The sequence below is a fragment of the Hippoglossus hippoglossus genome, chromosome 17, assembly GCF_009819705.1.
Source record: "Hippoglossus hippoglossus isolate fHipHip1 chromosome 17, fHipHip1.pri, whole genome shotgun sequence".
In the NCBI taxonomy this organism is placed as follows: Eukaryota; Metazoa; Chordata; class Actinopteri; order Pleuronectiformes; family Pleuronectidae; genus Hippoglossus; species Hippoglossus hippoglossus.
In genome coordinates, this window is record NC_047167.1 from 6,947,229 (window position 1) to 6,968,913 (window position 21,685).

The 21,685-nt window shown below is 42.0% G+C and overlaps 1 protein-coding gene across 1 annotated transcript; it reads right to left on the minus strand.

Moving 5' to 3' along the window:
* Positions 1-882: 882 nt before the first annotated feature.
* Positions 883-8,288, minus strand: LOC117778464 (kidney mitochondrial carrier protein 1). The gene is made up of 9 exons (XM_034614028.1): positions 8,040-8,288; positions 7,764-7,911; positions 7,097-7,191; positions 6,740-6,825; positions 5,280-5,375; positions 5,035-5,159; positions 4,042-4,165; positions 2,692-2,772; positions 883-2,108 (listed from the first exon to the last, which is right to left on the minus strand). Exons 1-9 carry the CDS (start codon positions 8,101-8,103, stop codon positions 2,067-2,069), a joined length of 861 nt encoding a protein of 286 aa, XP_034469919.1. The 5' UTR covers positions 8,104-8,288; the 3' UTR covers positions 883-2,066.
* Positions 8,289-21,685: the final 13,397 nt, after the last annotated feature.

Sequence of the window (21,685 nt, forward strand, 5' to 3'; positions counted from 1 at the left end):
GGAATACAATAGAGCTAGCCCCCTTGCACCCTCGGGGCAGGCAGCAAATAATGCCCATAATGCAGCATGTCTGTGACTGCCGGAATCCCCTGTGGCAATACTTGTCCAGCTTGTAGAGGACGGTGCCAGGGACGTGATGCCAGGCAGCAGACTATAATGCCAACTTATAGATGCCAAATCCTGGCACAAGTCACACGTTATTCTTATTCTCTTTTTTCATCCTGCCTTATGGACAGTGTGGGATGTGTTTGTGGCCTGATTGTACATAGATGCCAGCGGGTGTTGCAAAGCAAAGCACCCTTCAGCTCAATATGTACTGTAAATACTGTACGCTCAAAACCAGCATTCTCCTCCATCATGCTGTGTGGTATTGTTTGGGATTGAGTTATTCGACGGAGCCACAACAATAGCATGACAGCACAACTCACAGTGGCTTAGATGAGGCCGATACAACAATTCTCACACAAGTAATAAGTCCCATGATGATGCTTCCTAAATAAAAGAACAAGGCACAGAGACGGCAAGTTCACCACAGCTTTTCCCCTTGCACTCCCTCGAGCTCCCATCGTCTTCTCAAAACAGCTCTGACGAAGGAAAACAGGGAATTTGCCAACAGAAATAAAAGAACAATTACATTTTAGATCCCCCTGAATAATTCATAAGTCATTGTTTGTGGCGTGATGCATGAACATGTGTGTTTGAAAGAAGCCAGCCGGTCCCTCGGAAACAACACAACTGTGCTAGATTTGTGGCCTCGGAAGTTGAGGACTGGGAATTAAAGAAGAAACAGCTATTGGTTTCAACTGGGTCGACTTCTGGTGAGGCGGTGCAAAGCTCAACAGCACCACGCTGTGGACAAAACAGAGCAAACCGCTGGAATACTGTGGCGTTTTCTCTTTTATTTAAAATATACAAGGCTACAGCAGCATTTACATCAACATCACATGTATGACAGAAGTACAATGGCTTACACTTTGGCCGCAGCAGCTCACATTTCCATTCCTTAAAACAAAAGCTCACAGACAAGCAAACAGCTTGCAAATATAGTATATGAAAATATACCTGGAGTTGCCTTCAAGCAATCCAAAAACATCAAAGGATGCACCTCTAATTGTTTCCAATGGTCTAAACCTAGAGGAGAGTGAGATATAATAAGCAGGCTTACTAGTGTGTCTGTGTAATGTTTTTTACAGCAATGTATACGACAACGCAGGAACCCAGGGGCCCCCCGGGTTATATTTACTGTCTGCCCTTTTTGACACGAGGGATCACTCCTCGCCACATTTGGGCATGTGATGCGTGTGTCTTGTTTAAACGCCCCCACTGCTCTTCAGGCTATTTATGCAACTGTTATTTATTACAGTGCACACAGTGATGTTTTAGTGGTTCTTTACTCGGTAAATATGGACAAGAAGAAATCACTTCACCTTTCCACACACCCATTTCTCAATTTAGAACTACATATAAAGTATAAAAAAAACAACACCACCAGATCCTCATCCAAGTTGGTGCACACGGACATTTGTTTTTCTTTTCAAAAGGGAATGGACACTGTGGTTGTCAGCTGCTTTCTGACAATCTATGCCTGCACCACAAACTAAGGCACTCAATGTGGAGACCACCTTCAGTGTAAAGACTCACTACCCTTGTGTATCTTCCTCATGACAGCGGAGCCATTTTTACAACAGCTTATGACTGAGACAAACAACCGTCTCAGTTGCACCCTAAAACCGTCTCTAATTTCTCAGTCCGTTAGGTGCCACAGAGCCGAGGAGCCAATATCTAATTTAAATGAGTGGTTAAGCCTAAAGAAGCATTTGGATGACTTCAAACATCAAATATGGGTGTTTGATTGTGTCACAGTCCCGTCCACGCTTGCCACAGGCCTGGGGAGACACGGTCCAATCAGGAATGAGGGACATTCTCATACCGGCCCTGACATGGGTCGACATGAAACTCCCGCCTGCGGTTCCGTAAAGAAACCGTCCCCATCCAGCCATTCCCGATTTTGGTCCTCTCAGCTCGTCTCAGAGCAGGCGCTCACACGCTCCCAGTCGTTCTGCAAGTCACACGTCGATCTTCTTCAGCTGCTCGTAAGTGAGGAAGAACTGAGCGTCGAGTAAAGGAACACAGGCAGTAGTGGGAGGGGACATTTTTTTGTGGAGCAGAATGTGAGGCACACTGAGAAATGTTTGGCTCTTTTCTGTACTTGAGCTCAAAGCCTTCCTTGTTACCGTCTCCTTGTTTCCTCAGCCCTCCCTGCTGAGACAAGTCAATAATCTCATTACTTTTCTCAGGCCTGGTTGGAGCTCAATGTGCTTGTGCTTTTCCCTGCTCAGTCATCTTTAATCAGATTTGGGCCTCTGCAGAACGACTCTTAATAGAGTTCACTCTCCACTCCCTGGTTGTCCTGCCCTTTTTCCCCTTAACCCCTCACTAGGGGCCTCCTTACATCCTCTCTAACCAGGGGCAGTGGAGTACTGAGGCAGTACACTCAATGTTACATAATTGGGTTAGCCGGCTTTAAGCTAAGCTTTCCTCCCCTGAAGCATGGCGTGGAATGCGATACGTCAATGAATGCATAATACAAATTACTACTTTCCTCTGCTGATTTCTGCACCTCAGACGATATTACATCACCTAGGACATATGTAAACAGACGGGTGCACTAATGAGATGGTTAAAGGATACAATGATGTTCCACGGTCCCAGACGGAGCCAGTTGGGAAAGAAACCCTTGTAGAGAGCCATGAAGCCCTCGGAGCGCCACGTCTGAAAAGACAACAAAAGTGTTAAAAACCCACTTTAATTACGGTCTGATAATGGTCCCTAAGGCATCTGTGGGTGGTTATTAATTAACTAGGACTTCAAATTCTGTGGCATTGTGGTTTGATATTGAGATTAAACATACCTAAATGATATTAAATATTAATCATCACTCAAGCCATATTCTAAACAAAAATACACTGTGGACAATGAATCTGAAACAAGGTTGTTTCAAACGTGTTGAAAGTAAATGTAACCAGTGCAGGGCCTGTTCTAAACCTGACTGGTTCGAATGGGCTGTTTGTTTGGCTTGTGGTAATGCAGGTTGCAGTTTTCTGTCTGAAAAAAGACCTGCTGCTGGACACAGTTTGCAGAATCCTGAAGCCAACGCGGCTGCACAAAGAGCTATTCACCCGTTTAGTCAAAGTTCCGTGAAGCTCAATTCAGTACGCAAAACCCCAAACTAGGGAATGAGTTGTCGTTGCCATTGTTGTAAGCTCGCTGTTGTCGTTGTCGACAATGTCATTTATGTCGAGGAGTCCTAGCTGCCACTGCTACAGGGCGCTGGTTGCTTGTTCATTCAAGTGTTTATTAATATTGAACGTATCACGTGTTAAAATCGCACCAAATTCAACACTGCACTTCCTTTGGCCCTTAGCAATGCACATGCAAAGTGTGTGTTTGTGTTTGTGCTTCTTGAAGACGTTTCACCTCTCATCCAAAAGGCTTCTTCAAAATGGAACTGAACTTAAGAACTGAAGAAGCCTTTTGGATGAGAGGGCGAAACGTCTTCAAGAAACACAAGCGAGTCCAGTACCATGACCTGGAAGACTGAGAATCTTCACAGATATTCTCAAGACATCCGAGCCTCGTGTGTACAGACAGACAGACATCTTTCTGGAAATAGTGGATAGATGCTTTCTAAGACTTTGACTAAGATAATTTTCACTTGTTGATCCTTTAAATTAGCTGTTTTTTTACCACTATACATTAGAAATTAAAATTTCCACCCAAACTTACCTTAAATGACTGAAGATCAACAGATATGCTCATATTTAGGATATAATCAGTCAACATAATTTCTATAATCTGAGTTTTTGTGACAATTTTATTAAAATCATGGACACGGTTAGCTGCTTTCAATGTCAAAATACTTGCACGATCACAGATAAAAGTCATGAGGAAAACTGGATTTCATGTGAACATCTACCAACGCCATCTAAACTGTATAATCTATCAGGTGTCAATTTTTTCATTTCAGATATTTTGACTGACCTGCATTAAACAGTCCAGTGTTCCCTGGTACAGAGATCCTCCTCTCTGGTTCATCATGCGGGTCCGGACCACGTCGACCGGGTTGGAGGCCAGAGCTCCAGCGAGACCACACACAAAGCTGGACCTGTGGGGTGGGGGGGGCACAAAGTACAGACTCCGTTTATCCCTTAATAGCATTCTTGGTGTTAGACAGCAATCTCTATGGTGGGTGTGTGTGTGTGTGTGTGTGTGCGCTGCTGCTTGCACTTGTAAAAAAAGACAGGTTCCTGCGAAGCTGAGAATATCACCCAATATACTGTACATTGAGTTCACTTGAGTCAACTGCCTGGGGGGGTGAATAAACTATTGTGCACTTTCATTTGAATACCAGTAGGTGCTATTTCCTCCAAACAGAAATAATCCCAAAGCACGGTTGGAATGTCCAAATATCCACAAAGCACTTACCGCGATAAATACTCAGACTGAAGTAAGCTTTTATTGGCTGAAATACAAATACAGCAGTATGCTGTATATGCAGTACTGCTCTCAGTCCTCAGATCGCCAGAAAAGGTGTTATTTTGAGATGTCACATCAGAATGTTGTCTCAAATACCGAACAGAACACTGCTGCTAATACTGGATGTGAGCAGCAAAGAGGAACTGAACTTTTGCGTAAACTAAGAGTGTCAATTCTACCTCTTATCTATTGGTTGTTGCAATTCTAGACTAGCATTTGTGATTCTGCGGGGAATTCTCAGCAGGGATTGCAGATACACTCACTGTACAAACTTAGAATGACTCCTGGTCTATGAATTTCCAAACATAACCTCCTGCGTTATTGGCATTTCAAACATCGAACAAGATTCTGCTTTTTAATTTTCATCTTTTCTGGCCCCGATCCACATTTGTGTATCAAAAAATGTCTTTCTCTAACAAGCAATGTCCTGTCATGGATAACATCACACGAGAAAGAGAGAAAGCAGACAGGGGCATGTAGGTTACTCTGCAAACTCACAGGAAGTGTGTGTACACGGTGTCCCCCATGTAACCCGACAGGATCAGATGCTTTTTGGTGATGTCATAGACCGGTAGCTCGACCCCGACCACGATGGCTGCCCGCTGAGCTGTTAGAGAGACACCCTGATAAAGAGAGACAGGGGATGGTTCATAACATTGTTTGGGGTCCGTGACATCTGAGGCGCATTGTCCCCAAGTGCATGCGTCAATACTAATCAAGCTTTTGTTTCAAGCTTTCTGTACCTTCCACAGCCCCCTTGTCCCCTCCTGTTGGTAAATGTTGATGAAGTTGCCCATCATACTGCCCTGGATCACATCTCCTTGAGCCTGCATGCGGATCTGGGAGAAAAGACGCAGGTAATGTCCATGAATTTGAACTTGAGAGTGTGAGAGCAAGCACAGTCGGCTAAGAATACTGTAGGTTCACTAGCAATCCACACTGACCGTGCAGAATGCTCATGAACCCACAAGTTTGGGTATGTAATGTTCATTCGCCCGTTGGACTGCAAAGAAAACAAAGTTAGTACGGACTTTTGGCGAGCTCAGAGTCTTGAAGCATTTCCTGTTCAGTTGCTTCCTGGAATTCAGCAGCCCAGCCTTGACTTTTGACATTTATAATGGCTGCCATGTACAGATCAGCCTTGGTTCACTGTCTGTCTCTACTGTGACTTGGCAGGCACAGTTAGAAATCCTCGAAATGAAAACGCAACTTTTAACCCCTAATACGGAGTTGGCAAAAAGATGCCAACATAACAAACATAATGACAGCATGCACACACACACACTCATATCATTTACAGAACACTATGTTAAATCTTTGAGACTTCAATCTATTAATAATCCACAAGTGAGACCCTGATAGCACTGCGATGGCCTTCCCTCCACCAGGCATTCTACAAAAAGATCACATCTACACTCTGGAGCTTTCGCTGCCTCCTCCAGAGAGAGTTGTTGATAAAAATGTATTTGGGTACAGCCTAGGGCTGCATCTATTACTATTTCTATAATCGATTTAAAAAGACAAAAGACACACGTATCCTTTCCAGCAGCTCTTTCTATATGTACTACAGATATCTGCAATTTAATTCTGACTGTAACTCCAGTTTCATATATCTACAATTTAATTCTGACTAGAAATAGTTCAATTTCAAGATATCTTTAATTCACCCCGGTTCAAATTATCTTAAATCAAGTTCCAACTAGTCAGAACGCTATACACTGTAGATATCATGAGCTTGAATTATGATGCAACTAAATTTCTGAAACTTTAATTAAATATAGTAATAATACAACTGAATTGTAGTTGTATGAGAAACCCCTCACACGAATGGAAAAATTAGTTTGAATATTATACATCAAACTGTAAATACAATTTTGTTAATTAGGGATTTTTTACAGGTCAAAATACAGTTCTAGGCATTGTTTTTACTTCTTTGTTGCCAGCTATTTGTTGATCAATTTAATTAATTAGTTGACTAGCCCTAGCACACCCCTAATCAAGGCTGCATGGGTAATTACAGCCCTATAAGTACAATGGAAGGAGAGAACAATAAAGTTGAAACTGTGTGTTTCGGTGAGAGGTTTCTGCACACCTGGGGGGCATTTCCAAGAAACCGTCAGACCTGCTCTACTGCTTTAAACTGCAGTTTCACCGGGACAATAACAAGGTTCAACCCAAATACTGTGCGTGTTCAAAAAGCTACCTTCAGCACATCCGTGGGGTTGGCGATGGAGGAGGAGATAACACCAGAGAGGACACCACACGCCACATTAGTCAGCAAAGTCTCATCTGAAAGAGGAGAAGAGTGGGAGGCACACTGTAGCTGTGAGCAAGCGTTTGATACCACGCACCAAACAGTCAGTTTATCTTTACAGTGTTGTTTTTTAACAGCAGCACAAAGCATCACAATAAGACATATTTAACTAGGTGACACACACACACACAGACACACATCTTTACCCGCCGTATGACCTTCAAGAGGAATGTGCACATGCTGGTACCGACTTGTGTGTCTGTAAGTTTCAGTCAGAGTTAGAGAGAGACAGAAACTAGGACTCACCCTCGGGCCTGTCGACCAGCAGTCGCTTCAAACTCTGGTATGTGCCAATTTTGATGGTCCCGTAGGAGGCCTGGCGCAGCATGGCCGGAGCTAGTCTGTAAAAGTCACGTTCATTGTTATTATGAGTTCTCGGTGGGCTTTAAAGACACACAAATGCAATTTCAAGTCAAACCAGTCAAATATACTTTATGGTCCAAAGTGCTCCAGCAGCTGCGGAACTGTACATTGCACAACAAGCAACAACAAAACTGTAAACAAGGACATATCATGCAAGACCCAGAGTAATAATGCAGAATAAAAGTGAGTTGAATGTTGCACCTGCCCTAAAAACACTTAAATAATAATAATAACACTCACATAACTGCCATTAAAACCTAAAAACCAGAGTGCCAGGATTTTATGTTCCTGTGAAAACCAGAGAGGAATAAACAAGAAACAAACCCTCCCCAAGTGTCTCAGATCCCCACTTTGTGTTGTTGTGAAATGTGGGTGGGACCATGGCTGATGCAAAAGAGGAAGTGCTAACATTTTGAGGGAAGTGTAACGCGCAGGAGGATTGTAACGCAACAATGGGTCCAGTGCTCGGGTACTTCACACTCTGTCTGGGTGTAGAGACAACACACACACACACACACACACACAGACACACACAATCCTTCACACTGACCCAGAGTACAGAGCCAGGAGCCCCTCCTCTCGTACGATCCGGCCAATGGCGTGCAGCATGCCTCTGTAGCGGATCTCTCGGTACTTGATGTCTCCCACCTGGCCCTGGACTTGAAGCCGAGTCTTCGTCAGGTCGATGGGGAAGGTGCCTGCAGCGACAGAGCATGAGATAAGACACCACCTGTAAATCACGAGCCGGGGCTGGAACCATAGGTTTACTTGGCGCAGCTCGGCCTCCGTCCCTCCCCCCCCCCACACAGCCCCGCGCATCACTCACCGCACTCCGCCGTCATCGACGCCAGCCCACCGAAAACAAAGGGCTTCCAGTTCACGGTCGACATGTTCTCCAGCCGCGCAGCGAGTCACAGAGAGCGGGGGGGGGGGAGAGCTTCAGGGAGCGGGAGGAACCGGTGGGAAGTCTGTGCTAATGCTTCAGAGGTGCTGCTGCTGCGTTAGAGTCTCTATCGGCCTTTAACGAGCTCGATCCCCGCCTCACATCCTCCTGCTGCCGCACAAGCCCCGCCCCTCACCGGCTTCTCCCTCCGCCCCACCCCGCCCCGCCCCGCCCACCGCCTGTCGCCAAGCAACCGAGACAGACATCCCAGAGAAGTGATCAGAAATCCAACATCTTATATCGATTGCAAATGTATACGGTGGCCGAGAGAGCTCAGTGCACTACGAATTAAGAAAACACATGCAAATAGAAAGAACACGTGCGAATTAAGAAACGTCATCTATTTGATGACACGTGCGCAGCAAAAAGTCACAACACATGCAACTACAGAAACGCGCTGCGAATAGCGAAAACCACAATGGAAATGTTTCCAGAGGACCCAAAAAAGTGATGAACCGTCTGTAGTTCAATGCGATGTGAAGTTCCATCACCACTTACAAGTAGCAGACTTCAAAAACTACAGCCAGGTGCATCGCTTTTTTGGGTCCCCTGGAAACAATTCCGTTGTCGTTTTTTCAAATTGATGAAGTTGTATTCTAAATTTGCAGGTTTTTTTTGTATTTGCTTGTGTTTTCTTAATTTGTAGTGCACTGAGCTCTCTCAGCCACTGTAAATGTACCTATACAAATTATTTTATTACGCTGTCAGGCAAAGTATTTTTTGTGTCACATGGAAATGAACAAAAACAAATAATAATGATAGTAACTTTATTTTTATAGCACTTATCTAAACAAGGGCAAACAAAAGGAATGAATTATAATAAAAGGTATTCAATTCAGTTCATTTTCAAGAGCCAAATCATAACATACTAAGTTCAAGACCTTAAAATTGAAATTAACCCGACAGTTCCACACAATGAGCAGCACTTTGGCGACTGTGGAGAGAAAAAACTCCCCGATTAACTGGAAGAAACTTCTAGAACCAGACTCAGTGTGGGCAGCCATCTGCCTCGACCAGTTGGGGTGAGCAGAGAAAAATGGAGAAGAGAGGAGAGGTGGTTGGCTAAGAGGGGAGAGAAGAGAGAGAGATAGGGGGGATGATACAAATACATTGGTAATGCTGAAATACAAATGGAGCAGTTCTGGAGTCAGTGCTCAGAAATTCAGTTTTATTTTGAGATGGTTGCTGCTTCAACTGCTGGACGTATAGGTCTCATATACCAAACAGAACACTGCTGCTAATACTGAATGTGAGCAGTAAAGAGTGACTGAACATTAGTGTAACCTAACAGTGTTGATTCTAACTCTTTTGTGATGGAAGTTTCTCTTCCATTCTCGCATTTGTGATTCTGCAGGGAATTCTCGGCAGCGATAGCAAATATACTCACTGGACAAACTTAGACTCCCGGTCTAAGACACATTCCTGCTTTGTTTAATCCATTTCCAATTATTTCCTTGTGACTTGAAATGTGTTATTGGCCTTTCAAACACTGTCCAGGACACACATTTTTATCTTCATTTTTGTATGTGTATCAAAATATATCTTGCTCTCACAAACATGGATAACATCACGTGAGAAATTGAAAGAGCACAGGCCTGTGAAGGTTACTTGGCAAACTCACTCTCTCAAGAAGCGAGTTTGATGTATTTGAAAGATCAGCTGAAATATGAATGTGCATGCAACTTGTTTTTCCTATATATGTACATTATCTGTATTTATCTAACCCCACTTTAAATAACAAAGGCTCATCCTAATGATACATAATGCAATGCTGCATTTGTGTCTTCACTACAAGGAGCACTGATCTTTACTGTCTTCAAAATAAGAGAATATTATGATTACATATTCTTAAAAGCATTCCAGATTTAAAAGAATGTTTCAGAAAATTTCCTGGGAAATGGGTTGAAGTCAAAGTGGAAATTATGGTTATAATACTAAATAAGGAAAAATACTTCTACAAACAGAAAAAGGATATTTATGTCTAAAAACCATATTCCAACGATGGGATGTTTAACTTAAGAGCTAAAATAAATCCCCACCCTCAGTGTCTCGTCTTCCCTTGTTGCCACATTCACGTGTTTAATTTTTCACTTATATATCTTTAAGTAATAGCTTTGCTTTTCATTCTTGGGTCTGTCCATATAAAAATATGGGATGTGATATTTTAGGTCAACTTCTTCCACTGTTGACATCAATGCAACTTCCTACATATCTTGTGAGTAACCATGACGAGGGCACAGAGGGCTAACGTCACCTCGAATTTGTGGTAAAGAGTGAATGTATCGTACAGTATATAGACCAGACACATATGTAAAAGCCTAGAGGAAGTTTCAGAGTCTTGCTTTTTCTGCATATTTATTATTATAGACTTTGAGCCTGTGAGAACAAATTGCATCACTTGTGCCCAGCTTCCCACTCGGCAGATCAACGTGTACAACATTATTGTCTTTGACGTGTTTTCAATATATTCTCTTTTCCGTTTAACTTGCAGAAATAAATCTGATAGCTGAAACAAGGTCATCAAAAATCTTGGTTTAAACCTCAGCTTTTGCATCAGTCTAACTCTGGCTCTGTGGACACATGTAACAAAAAGGTGGCTCCATTAATACTGGAAGGAGTGAGAGCTCAAGTCATCTTTGCTTCATGTTTTTCCATTAAATAGAGCTTAAGCCTCTGGTATGCCTTTTCTCACATTTTCATCAGTTTCTTAAACATAAATAAGCAGAGGAAAACATAAGGGTCAGCCTACACTCATAAACCATATATTATACTGTGAGCAGAATGGTATATTATTTATTATATTATCGATTTTCCTTTGACCATTCCATATAGAGTGGTCAGAGGTCACATCTGGAGCTCACATGTGTTTCAGGAAAAGGAGACTCTGTATTATAGTTCACTGAGAGCTACTCCTATTGCCTATTGAAAAGAGAACTGAAACAATAAGTTGTAAAGAAGTAACTAATTTGAGGAATAACCAATAAAAAAGCTGGCATATTAACTAATAATGCTGATTTAGTTTAGTTTATTTCACACAACATGAATACAAAAATCTTTAAATGAAATGGATAAATGCATGTGGGATGTAGTACAAACCAGTAGTGGCTTATATGAAAACTACAATCCAAATATAAAAGCAAAATACAAATATCCAAAACCTTCAATACAATATATATATAATAGGAAAATTTGGACAGATATTATCAAAAAAGAAAATACGAGAGGGAAGAATACATGGTACAAATACAGTATGACTAACAGAATAGCAAATTTTCAGTAAAAATGTAATCAATTAAACAGCAGAGCATTTCTACGTTTCTATTTTGAACGTGGACAATGACACAGACGAATCAGATAAATGTTTTCATTCTACGAGATCACCTTTTGATATTTAACTGAAAATTGACCACGAGATGAAGATTGTTAGCCTGTCTAGTTTTTTAATTATGAAATTGCTGCCAACATAACATCTAAGATAAATAGGAAAATTTGACTCTGTATATTTTACTTTGAAAACAAATGTACAGATTTGAACTGTGTAAATGTAGTCTCCAAGAAGTGTTCCCTGCACGTTCGACAGTTGTTCTTACACATAACATGTGTGGTCGTGTATCAAGGCCACATTCTGCTCCCGTCATCTTCAGTCTGCACAGCAAGAGGCGAGAGTGCAGGAGGAGCGTGAGGGTGAGTGTGGAGGGCCGTGACCCTTCACATCATTTGTCTTGGGCTGTAAATGTCCAACACAGTCATGCAGAAGAAGCTCTGTGTTTTATCTGCAGCTGCCTGAGGGCCTCGTGGACAGAGAGCTGGAATGACCCATCAGCTCGTGCAGATGTCCCCTGTGCATGTTCTACACTCCTGTTGAGGTCAGTGTCTCGCTGTCATATCCGATAGTGATGCTGTGAGCTGAAAGGGGCAGAATATTTCAGGCCATGCATCCAGGCTCTTTTCATTTGGATGCACATGAAGCCACTGGGGGCAGCAGAGTTTAAGTGAATGGAGAAAAATATAATGTGTTATCATGGACAACATAAAACAATCTGCAATGTAAACTGAGAAACAAAGGAACTTAAAGAACAAACAAGTATTAGACGAGTGAAAACTTGTTGACAAGCATCTTTAACAATCACCTCAAACCACCAAAGCATGCAGGATGTTTATATGTTGGCCCTATATAAAAAGATTACAATCTATTTGAATGTTTTCTCTTATGAAATTAGAAATGCTTACATATTATACAGTCACGGTAAACTACACCGGTGGATCCCTGACTAGGGGTAGGGATCCCCTGGGGGGTCGCAAGACACTGAGAGGGAGTCGTGAAATGATTTACATGAATCAAATACAATTCGAAACCAATTACAATTTCAATACTTTAGTGGTAATTGCAACAAAAGATTATGAATAGTAGTTCAATTTCATGCAAATCCAAATATTTTATCAACCCTGTGATTTTCTTTTCTTTGTGATTTCCCCTGAGGTGATTATTACAGAGTAGTCAAAGCATCAGTTGGGTTAGTATGTATTAATTTATTGTATCATAGGGTAAATTACTGCATGTGCACAGAGGAGAGCTTTTTGTGAACTTGCTCAAATCAGTGTCTTCTGTGATAATGGGGGTCATAAGTCTCTGACATTACTATTGTGGAGGTAACAGCCTGAAAATGTAGGGAACTCTTACTCTACATTGTACTTGTTAAGTCAACACACCTCTTAATTTCCATATATGTACAATCTACCTCCTCTTTACTCTCTAATTGAATCAATATGTGATTTTCTCTTCATGGCAACATCATGTGTCAATATCACATTGTGTTGACCTCATAGAAATATGACTTTAACATACAACCATCATATCACTCCAGCTACTTTGAAAACAAATATCTATAGCTACCTGAAAGAAATATTGAGGTTATTCATCAACACCAGTCATGGAACGTATGAAGCAAGAACAACACCTTTGTTACGTTTGTCCTCACGTGACTAAACATTTTGTTTACCTGCCTCCACAGATACAGTCATACCCCCCCAAAAAAGAATTATGTCCTGCTAGTGTGGACATCAATCCAACAGTCATCTCAGAGCATATTGATGAACAGTATAGAATTATTTACCGTTTACCCCAACACTTAATTACAAAAAGAATAGCAAGGCTAAAATCCATCCTCAAATAGGTACTCGTTTGTTTGCAACCATTATCCTATGTATATAAAAACTACAGCTCACATGTTTTATCTCTCTTATCATGCACAGGTCTAAAAGAAACATGACTGGGTGTAAAACTGTAATTAGACCAACATTTAAAAAAAAAAAAACGTTAAAAAGAAGCTTGAAATTCTTGTAAATATATGGATTTCTGAATAAAAAAATATTTCCTACAAAGGACACGTCTAGCTCTATTGAGTCATGTTGTAGTTTCATCGTGGTGCCACTAGAGGTCAGAACAACGCCATTTCAATTTTCAGGACAATGTTGATGCCCATTGAACAAATTATTGACAGCGGCTGAGGAACAGCTCAGTCTATGTGATGGTGACCCCAGCACCTATATGTTACATAGACACCAATCGATCCCAGAGTAATGATCGGCCGCAGACAGCAGGAAGTCTTTATAGATAATTAAGAACCACAGATATGTGTGAACGACAATGTGAACATGTACAACAGACAGGGACCAACAGCACAGGAGGGGGGAGGGGGGTCTACTTGGGCTTTATATGTATGACATGTAATGTTTCCCTGGATGTACGTGACTCTGCTCGCCAAAACATAGATTTCCACAGGAGGAATGTGTTACTTGTGTGAACACCTCAGCGTCCTCTTATCTGTTTTTCCATCAAATTTGTCCTTCTGCTCTCAGCTAAGCAGTGGGTCTATTCTCCTGACTGCAAGACATTCATCTACAGCATATTTATTATGATCATATGCTAGTTGTATTGTTTGATTAATGGCTTGGCTACGGGTCAGTAACCTCAGTGTGTCCATCAGTACATTATTAACGACCAAGGAGAAGGAGGAGGTGTGTGTATCACCGTGCGCGTTTTTTGTGCATGCATGTGAGTGTGTGTGTGGCAGGTGCGTGCACAAATGCTACGCACGGCATCGACGAGCGGAAATAGATGAATGGAAATATTGCAGTTTTATCTGAAACCAATAAGAAGAGGGAAGTGTGGTGCGGCCAAAATGGCCACATTTAATGTGGTGATTTGTCAAAAGGACTCTGAGAACAGACCTGGGATGGAAGAGGAGGGGATATATCTGTGTTTGGCGGCGCACAAAACGAGGAAGGAGAATACAGTTGTGTTGTTTAGGAGGAAATGAGAACGCTCAGGCCCTCTCCAGATGTATAGGTCTAGAGACACAGAGATGATCTTCACAAACATGCATTTAATGAAAAAAAAAAAAAAAGATGCTATGCTTCCTAATGTGAGGCCTATGAGGGAAAATCTGCAAAGCTTGAAAATCTGAATTTCACGTGTTCTGAGGAGATGGTACACACACAGATACAAATACACCCACACACTTTGGTTTGTAGCACTGATTGTTTAATCCTCACACAAAGAGCTTTGCGATGTTACTGTGTCAGTGAAACGGGGAGCGCATGTTCTGTGCTCTCCATGAGTGACTGCAGGGACATTGCACTCATGTCACTGCGCATCACTTGACTGGTGTTTCCCATCAGCAAATCTCTGTGTAGAAAAGGGCATGCTGATCACAAGACAACACTGTACATTGTGTGACCAAGTATGTATGTGGACTCAATTAGAAAGTGTGCAGTTACATAACATTGCACTGTAAAAACAGCGTCCCTATGACACATGCAAAATAAGAACACAGCACAAACATCAGAAACATGGGGACACCAATCACTTTATTGTTTATGAAGATGGATAATGTGACAGATCCTCAAATTGAAGCAAAAGCATCTCAATCAGCCCCTGGTGGCTAGTTGAGGTATAGGTCATGCCCCCTCCATGGTAGTGAATGGGCCTTGTGACAAACAAAGAAACAAACAAAACTAAATAAAAGTACTTGCCAAAATTTTGTCAAAGATGGACCTAGCTCCGTTTAGTTGCTGCTTTTTAACACAATAGATCCCTGAACATGAAGCCAAAGCACTTCAGTCGCCGCCTGGTGGCTGGTTGAGGTATAGGTCACGCCCCCTAGTGGATGGGACTTGGGACAAAAAAACAACCAAACCAAAGTTCCTGTTAAAATTTTGCTAAAGATGGACCTACCTTAAGTTTAGTAGTTTGCAGCTTTTACATTTTTGTACAGAATAAACTAAAGAGATATATTTAGACATGCTAGTTGGCAGATATCATTACCCTGCAGGGACAGAGCCATGCTAGGTGTTTCTCCCTGCGTCTCGTCATTATGTTTAGCTAAGCTAATCGCCTCCTTCCCCCAGCTTCATATTCATCGTTGAGTGCGGCATCTCAGTTTGAATATGCAAATTTCCAGAAACACCCAAAAAGTCCTCAAAGCTCATCGTACGGCTTGGATATACCGATGGTGTGATTCATATGGACGCCAGGAGGGGGTGTTAGTCACGAGCTCCCTTTTCATGCTGAGGGATTTACTCAACAGCACATGTCCTACATAGAGGAAACCACAAATGATCCTGTGTCGCTCTTTATTCTCCAGTAATCACAAAACAAAATGACTCCGAGTGAGCTGGAGATCCTGATTGCACCCAGTTACTGTGGATAATCTATTGCATGACTAAATCAGGCTTCCCACCAATCAATACGGTTACAGGCTTGTGCCTTTTTTATGATATTTTTGTTACAATGATTATATTGTTTCATTCATACAGATTTATCTAAAATGATTATTTGCAAAGGAAAATGAGTGCAAGGTGAGAGAACACCAAAAAAATGCTGCCAATGTCACACAAACAACCAGGACACACACACAGACACACACTGGTGTTGTTTTGCTCCCACTCTTTGTGGAGAAGTATTTTTACTCCATCCTCAGGGCAGCACTGAACTTAATGGGAAGCGAAGGCTTGTCTACAATGGTTAGTGTGTGTGTTTGTGTGTTTGTGTGTGTGTGCGTGTGTGTGTGTGTGTGTGTGTGTGTGTGTGTGTGTGTGTGTGTGCGCGCGCGTGTGTGTGTGTGTGTGCGCGTGTGTGTGTGTGTGTGTGTGTGTGTGTGTGTGTGTGTGTGTGTCCTGGTTGTTTACCATGTCCTGGGCCTCTCACTCTGCTCCTCGCACCCTCCAGCTCTGAGAACATGGACTCATCGCTGCGACGATGAATGTGACATGCTGCACTCTGATTGGCTGGACGTGAGCTGAGGCCTGCCTGCTCATCCAATCTGTGACCAGACTGTGTGTGCGAGAGGTGAGCATCACTTATACAGAGCACACGCATCACAGTGACGCAAAAATAACAGTATTTTTCCACATTTTTCTCTCATCCATGATTTGAGTTAGTATTTTCAAACCATATATGGAATTCACTGAGACGTCATCGCAAATCCATCGATTCCTTTAATCTCCCTGCTGTCAAACTAGTTGATTAATATTAACACTAATAAAGTACAGCACCTGCAGGAGTGTGCAGTTGTGTGTTTGTGCGATTTCCTTGAGATTTCTGCTTTTCCACTAACCCCAGGGTTTCTGCCCTGTCAGCAGGTTTCCCCTTATCAAGGCCTCTGAAGAGCTGAATGTTCCTCTGTGATGGAAAATTCTCTTGAAATGGTCAAATTGGAGAAACTGTAAGAAACTTAGATGAAAGCTTAACTCTGCCGTGACCTTTATGCTCGACCTTAACCCTCAGCTGATGACTTCTAAGAACAGCCGACTCTTTTGAAGAGGAGCAGGCTGGTGGCCGTGACGTCAGCAGTTCGAGTCTGTGGGCTGGATATAAAATGTGGAAAGTGACAGGAACACCCGTCCTCAGAATCTCTGCTGAGGTGCAAGTCAGCAAGGTGTGGAAATGGGAATTATTTCCTGATGTGAGTCGGAGGACCATTCAATTGCGAGTGATTAACTGGTTGCAGAATCATCAGTGGGCAACAAATGATGTGATAAACTGTGGGGAACAAGCTGTTATGATTCTGCACAAAGCAACAGTTAGATTTATTGCATTTCTCAAACATTCATTCTGTTTATGGTTAGTTCTCTTGAATGTTCGAGCGTCACCGTGCAGAACTAGGTGCAGAGCGTGACATCTGACGATACTGTCCTCACCTTTAAGTTATAATCCTAAAGATTCCAGACCTGTTTAATGTGGTGCCTCTTGTTTAACCAGTATCAGTGTTGGCGTTTGATCTTATACAGCAAACACTCCATTGTCAGAAGCACAACAGAAGAGCAGCTGCAGGGTGTGGCGCAGAACTACCAAACAAATGATGTTGAAATGTGAGTCGGTCAAAAGCTTGAGACCAGGATGGGAATAATAGACCACTAATAATGACAACTACAGACCTATTATGCAGTAGAAATAGGCTTCTTTGAATTGATACTGCACAGAAAATACCAAGCATGAATAGAATCAAATGGGATGAGAGTTCTGAAACCTACAGCACACTAAGTTCCTCTTTTCATATTCTTAGTTCGAGTGAAGGAATGAGCTGTTGATGTCATCTCAAGAATCTCCAACTAGTTAATTCAACTTTTTTTGTGGAATTAATTAGACCAGGCCCAAACTGTGCTTAAAGACGCAACCATGTTGCAACCATGTTTTTATTAACGAATTGTAAGATCACCAATGATTTTTAAATCATGCAGTCATGCTCTTTTCTCAATAGCCCCCCTCCAAAAGTTATAGTTCTACACATGTTGGTGCTTCTAAATATGAAGTTTTTTCCTTGTTAAAGGGTAAAGACTAGTTTAGAAAACACCTAGAAATTATAATTGACTACAAAGAAAACATTTGATTTTCTCGGAGCAACGAGCTGAATGCTGAACAGTCGAAAAAGCCTCGAGCCACCAGAGACATTTTTAAATATTCTTTGGATCGACTGGCTGAAGCAGACTAATTACACACAAGAAACTCACAAGAAACCACACATGAAGAACACAGGCTATGACTGATTTAAAAAAAAAAAAATTTAATACATTAGAACTACATTTTTGTAGAAACAGCTGCGAGGGAATGCAAATGAGAAAGAATCTGTGTTTTTAAAATGTTGTACTTTTTAACATGTGAATATTTGGCCTTTTCTTTTGATTGTTTTAAGAGAAAAGTCAAAAGCAGACGTTTTGTTTCACAATGACTCGATGTGTCTCGAACGAAATCAAATGTCAAAACTACAGTAAATGCCGCCGTGTCTGCAACGAGCAAGAAAAACATTTCGCAGGATTTCTTTCTCAAATACAAAACCAACATCATCCTCCAAAGACAGACTCTGCAATTGGTGCAATCAATTATTTCATTTAAGTGTGAGATAGTTGATCACTACTGAATGTTTCCATATATGTAAATCAAAGAAGATCATAGGAGGCGGTCCAAAGTAATCTCAAGTGCAGAAGGCCTATAATTCCTTCCGGCCCCCTCGTATAAATGTATAATAATCTCCAACAGTCCTTTGCTCTGTTTAAATCTGTATTTAGAGCCATTAACCCAACGTATGTTCCCTCCTCTCTCACACTCCTTCACTCTGCTTCCTAATAGCTCGGATTAGGACCCTGCTTTAATAGACTCATCCATCTCCACTGTTTATTCACCACTTTCCCTCTCACACACACTTTCTCTCCATTTCCTTCTCCGTCCATCCCTCTCCCTGCTCATGGGCAATTACACAAACAAATGCAGTTTGTTTTCCAGTCGGCAAATGAATGGATTTATCAGACCATTACGTTTTTAGTTTAAGGTCAGTTGTTGTATTATATTATCGCAGAGAAAAGGTGAAGCCACACTGTCACTCTTTCAATTTGCACAATACATTAGCCATGCAGATTTATGTTAATTCCTGCCACAGAGTTTGGCCTCTGATTGGCTGCAGCTCGACGCCCCAGCAAAGAAGACTCCGAGCTTAAATCTGCTATTTGCATAGCTCCACTGGAAGCGAGCGGGGGGGGCTTTTTGTCAGATGACGTCTCCAGGTCCTCAGTCGTCAGACATACGTAGCTCACCCACGCACGTTTCAGACAGGAACATGTATGGGCGACACAAGCTTTGAGGCTTTGCCGTGGATTTATGAAGGGCAAACCAAGGACAGCCTGAAACATTTTCTACATCTAAAAATGTTCCTAAAGTCTAAAATGGTCACTCAAAATGAAATCTAAAACTAGAGGCAATATAACTTGAGTCACCAAAAAGGCTAAAGTACAGCTCTGTACACTTTTCAATATTAGAGCCAACCAAAACCCTTCAAAATAAAAGACATGAGTTTGGAAGAGGTGTTTTCTAAAATCAGGTCACAAGAGGTTACTTTAGGAATACAGCTCCTCAATCATGTGGGTGGCTGGATGCAGCAGTGTGTGTGTGCGTGTGTTTGCGCGCGTGTGTGTGTGTGTGTTTGCGTGTGTGTTTGTGTCTACATGGTGTTTATTGATTAACATCCATTCCCCTAAATCTGTAAAACAGAGCAGCTCTGAGGTAACTTGGATCACTCACACTAGCACACACACACACACACACACACACACACACACACACACACACACACACACACACACACACACACACACACACACACACACACATTTGGGTTTGAAAAACGTCAGACTGACCTAACATTACTGGCAATGACGGGGGCGTCGCTCACGTACACGCACACGTCAACTTGCGACTGTCACCCACGCATTGTTTCCCCGCCTCCTCCTCCCCCACCACGACCCCTCACTCTCCTTCCGTCGTGTTTCCTTTTGCTTGATTCCCTGAGGGGAAGAAAATTCCTCTTATCAGCCCCAACCAGAAGCAGCAGTGTGTGTGTGTGTGTGTGTGTGTGTGAGGATAATCCTTTGCCTCGCTTTTTATTGGCTCAGCACTATAACCCATCTCTGGTAAAGCTGATGACTTGGGGTTTATTTAGGAAATAGAAGCGTTTAACATTTTAAAGGTTGTGTCTTTTAAATGGCACATCAGTAATTACAACACGATGCATCTGAGAGTGGCATTTCAGAAAATTCATTATAAACCCTTAACTTATCAATCAGATTGTATTTGCATCCGCTGACCGTTTTAGAGCATATGTGTGTGTTTGTGTGTGTGTGTGTGTGTGTGTGTGTGTGTGTGTGTGCATTGTATTAGTATACAATGACTCACTGAGCTTGTCTAAGTACATTAGTGTCAGTTCAGCTCATTCTTTTCTTACCCTCCCACTCCTTCAGAGAATCTGCTTTCCTCATCCATACTTGTGATAACCCCATGCTGAGTGTGTGGGTTTGTGTATTTGTGTGTGTGTTTGTGTGTGTGTTCCCTTTAAGCAAAAATCTCAGTCCACCTGCAGGTGAAAATGAAAGCACTTCACGTCATCACTGTCACAAACATCCAACGCTGACATCCATTGGTTGCAGATTTGGAGGCAGGTTTGTGATTCAAGCCGCCATTCAGCTCCTCAGTCATGATCACATGACGACTGCGTGTGCGTGTGTGTCTCTGCGCAGACCTATTGCCAAAATTGAGAAAAACGAAAAAACTCTCCCCACTGTAGTTGCCATAGTAACCAGCCGTTCACCGCATCTGGCAAATTATAGGGTTGTACTGGAGGGCGAGAGGGTGTGTGTGTGTGTGTACGTGAGAGTGTGAAGTGTGTGTTGCCGTCTTTGTGTGTGTGTGTGATTGTAAGAGAGTGTGAACATCTCCTGCATACAAAAACTGATGTTCAGGTGAAAATGAAAAGGACAAAATGGACGGTCAATTATTATTTTTGCAGCCAATCAATATCAGATAAGAAACACTCTCACACACACACGCACATCACAAAGACACACACGCACATCACAAAGACACACACACACACACACACACACACACACACACACACACACACACACACACACACACACACACACACACACACACACACACACACACACAGTCTGGGTCATTACTACCAGTCATTGTCCTCTGACACTCAGCATGTTGAGATGCTGCCGTCCCAGAGTGCATCTCTCTATATTGATGTTCTGTGACTTTGCTGTTGTCGAGTGAATGGACACAAAGGCAGAAAGACGTACAGAGGACGTCTCCAGTGACCTTGCAACAACCTCTCATCTTCTTCACTGATGAAGGGTGTACAGGTATGAAGAGAGAGAGCAGAGTCTTTATGAGATTATATGATTCCAATCAAGAGATGTTACAAACACTATCCTCACTGTTCTTATGTATAAACATTGTTAAAAAAGGTCAAAAGGAAACAATTGTTTCCTGCCAGTTTATATATATATGAGTGTATGTGTGTGTGTGTGTGTGTGTGTGTGTGTGTGTGTCTATCACATGGGTCAAAAAACACATGTGATATGGAATGTGATTCTAGTCAATTGGTCCATTATTTGAATAGAAATATTGATTAATGCAGCTTTACTTACAACAATTTGGTTATTTTCTGTTACAAAGAAGTATAATTCAA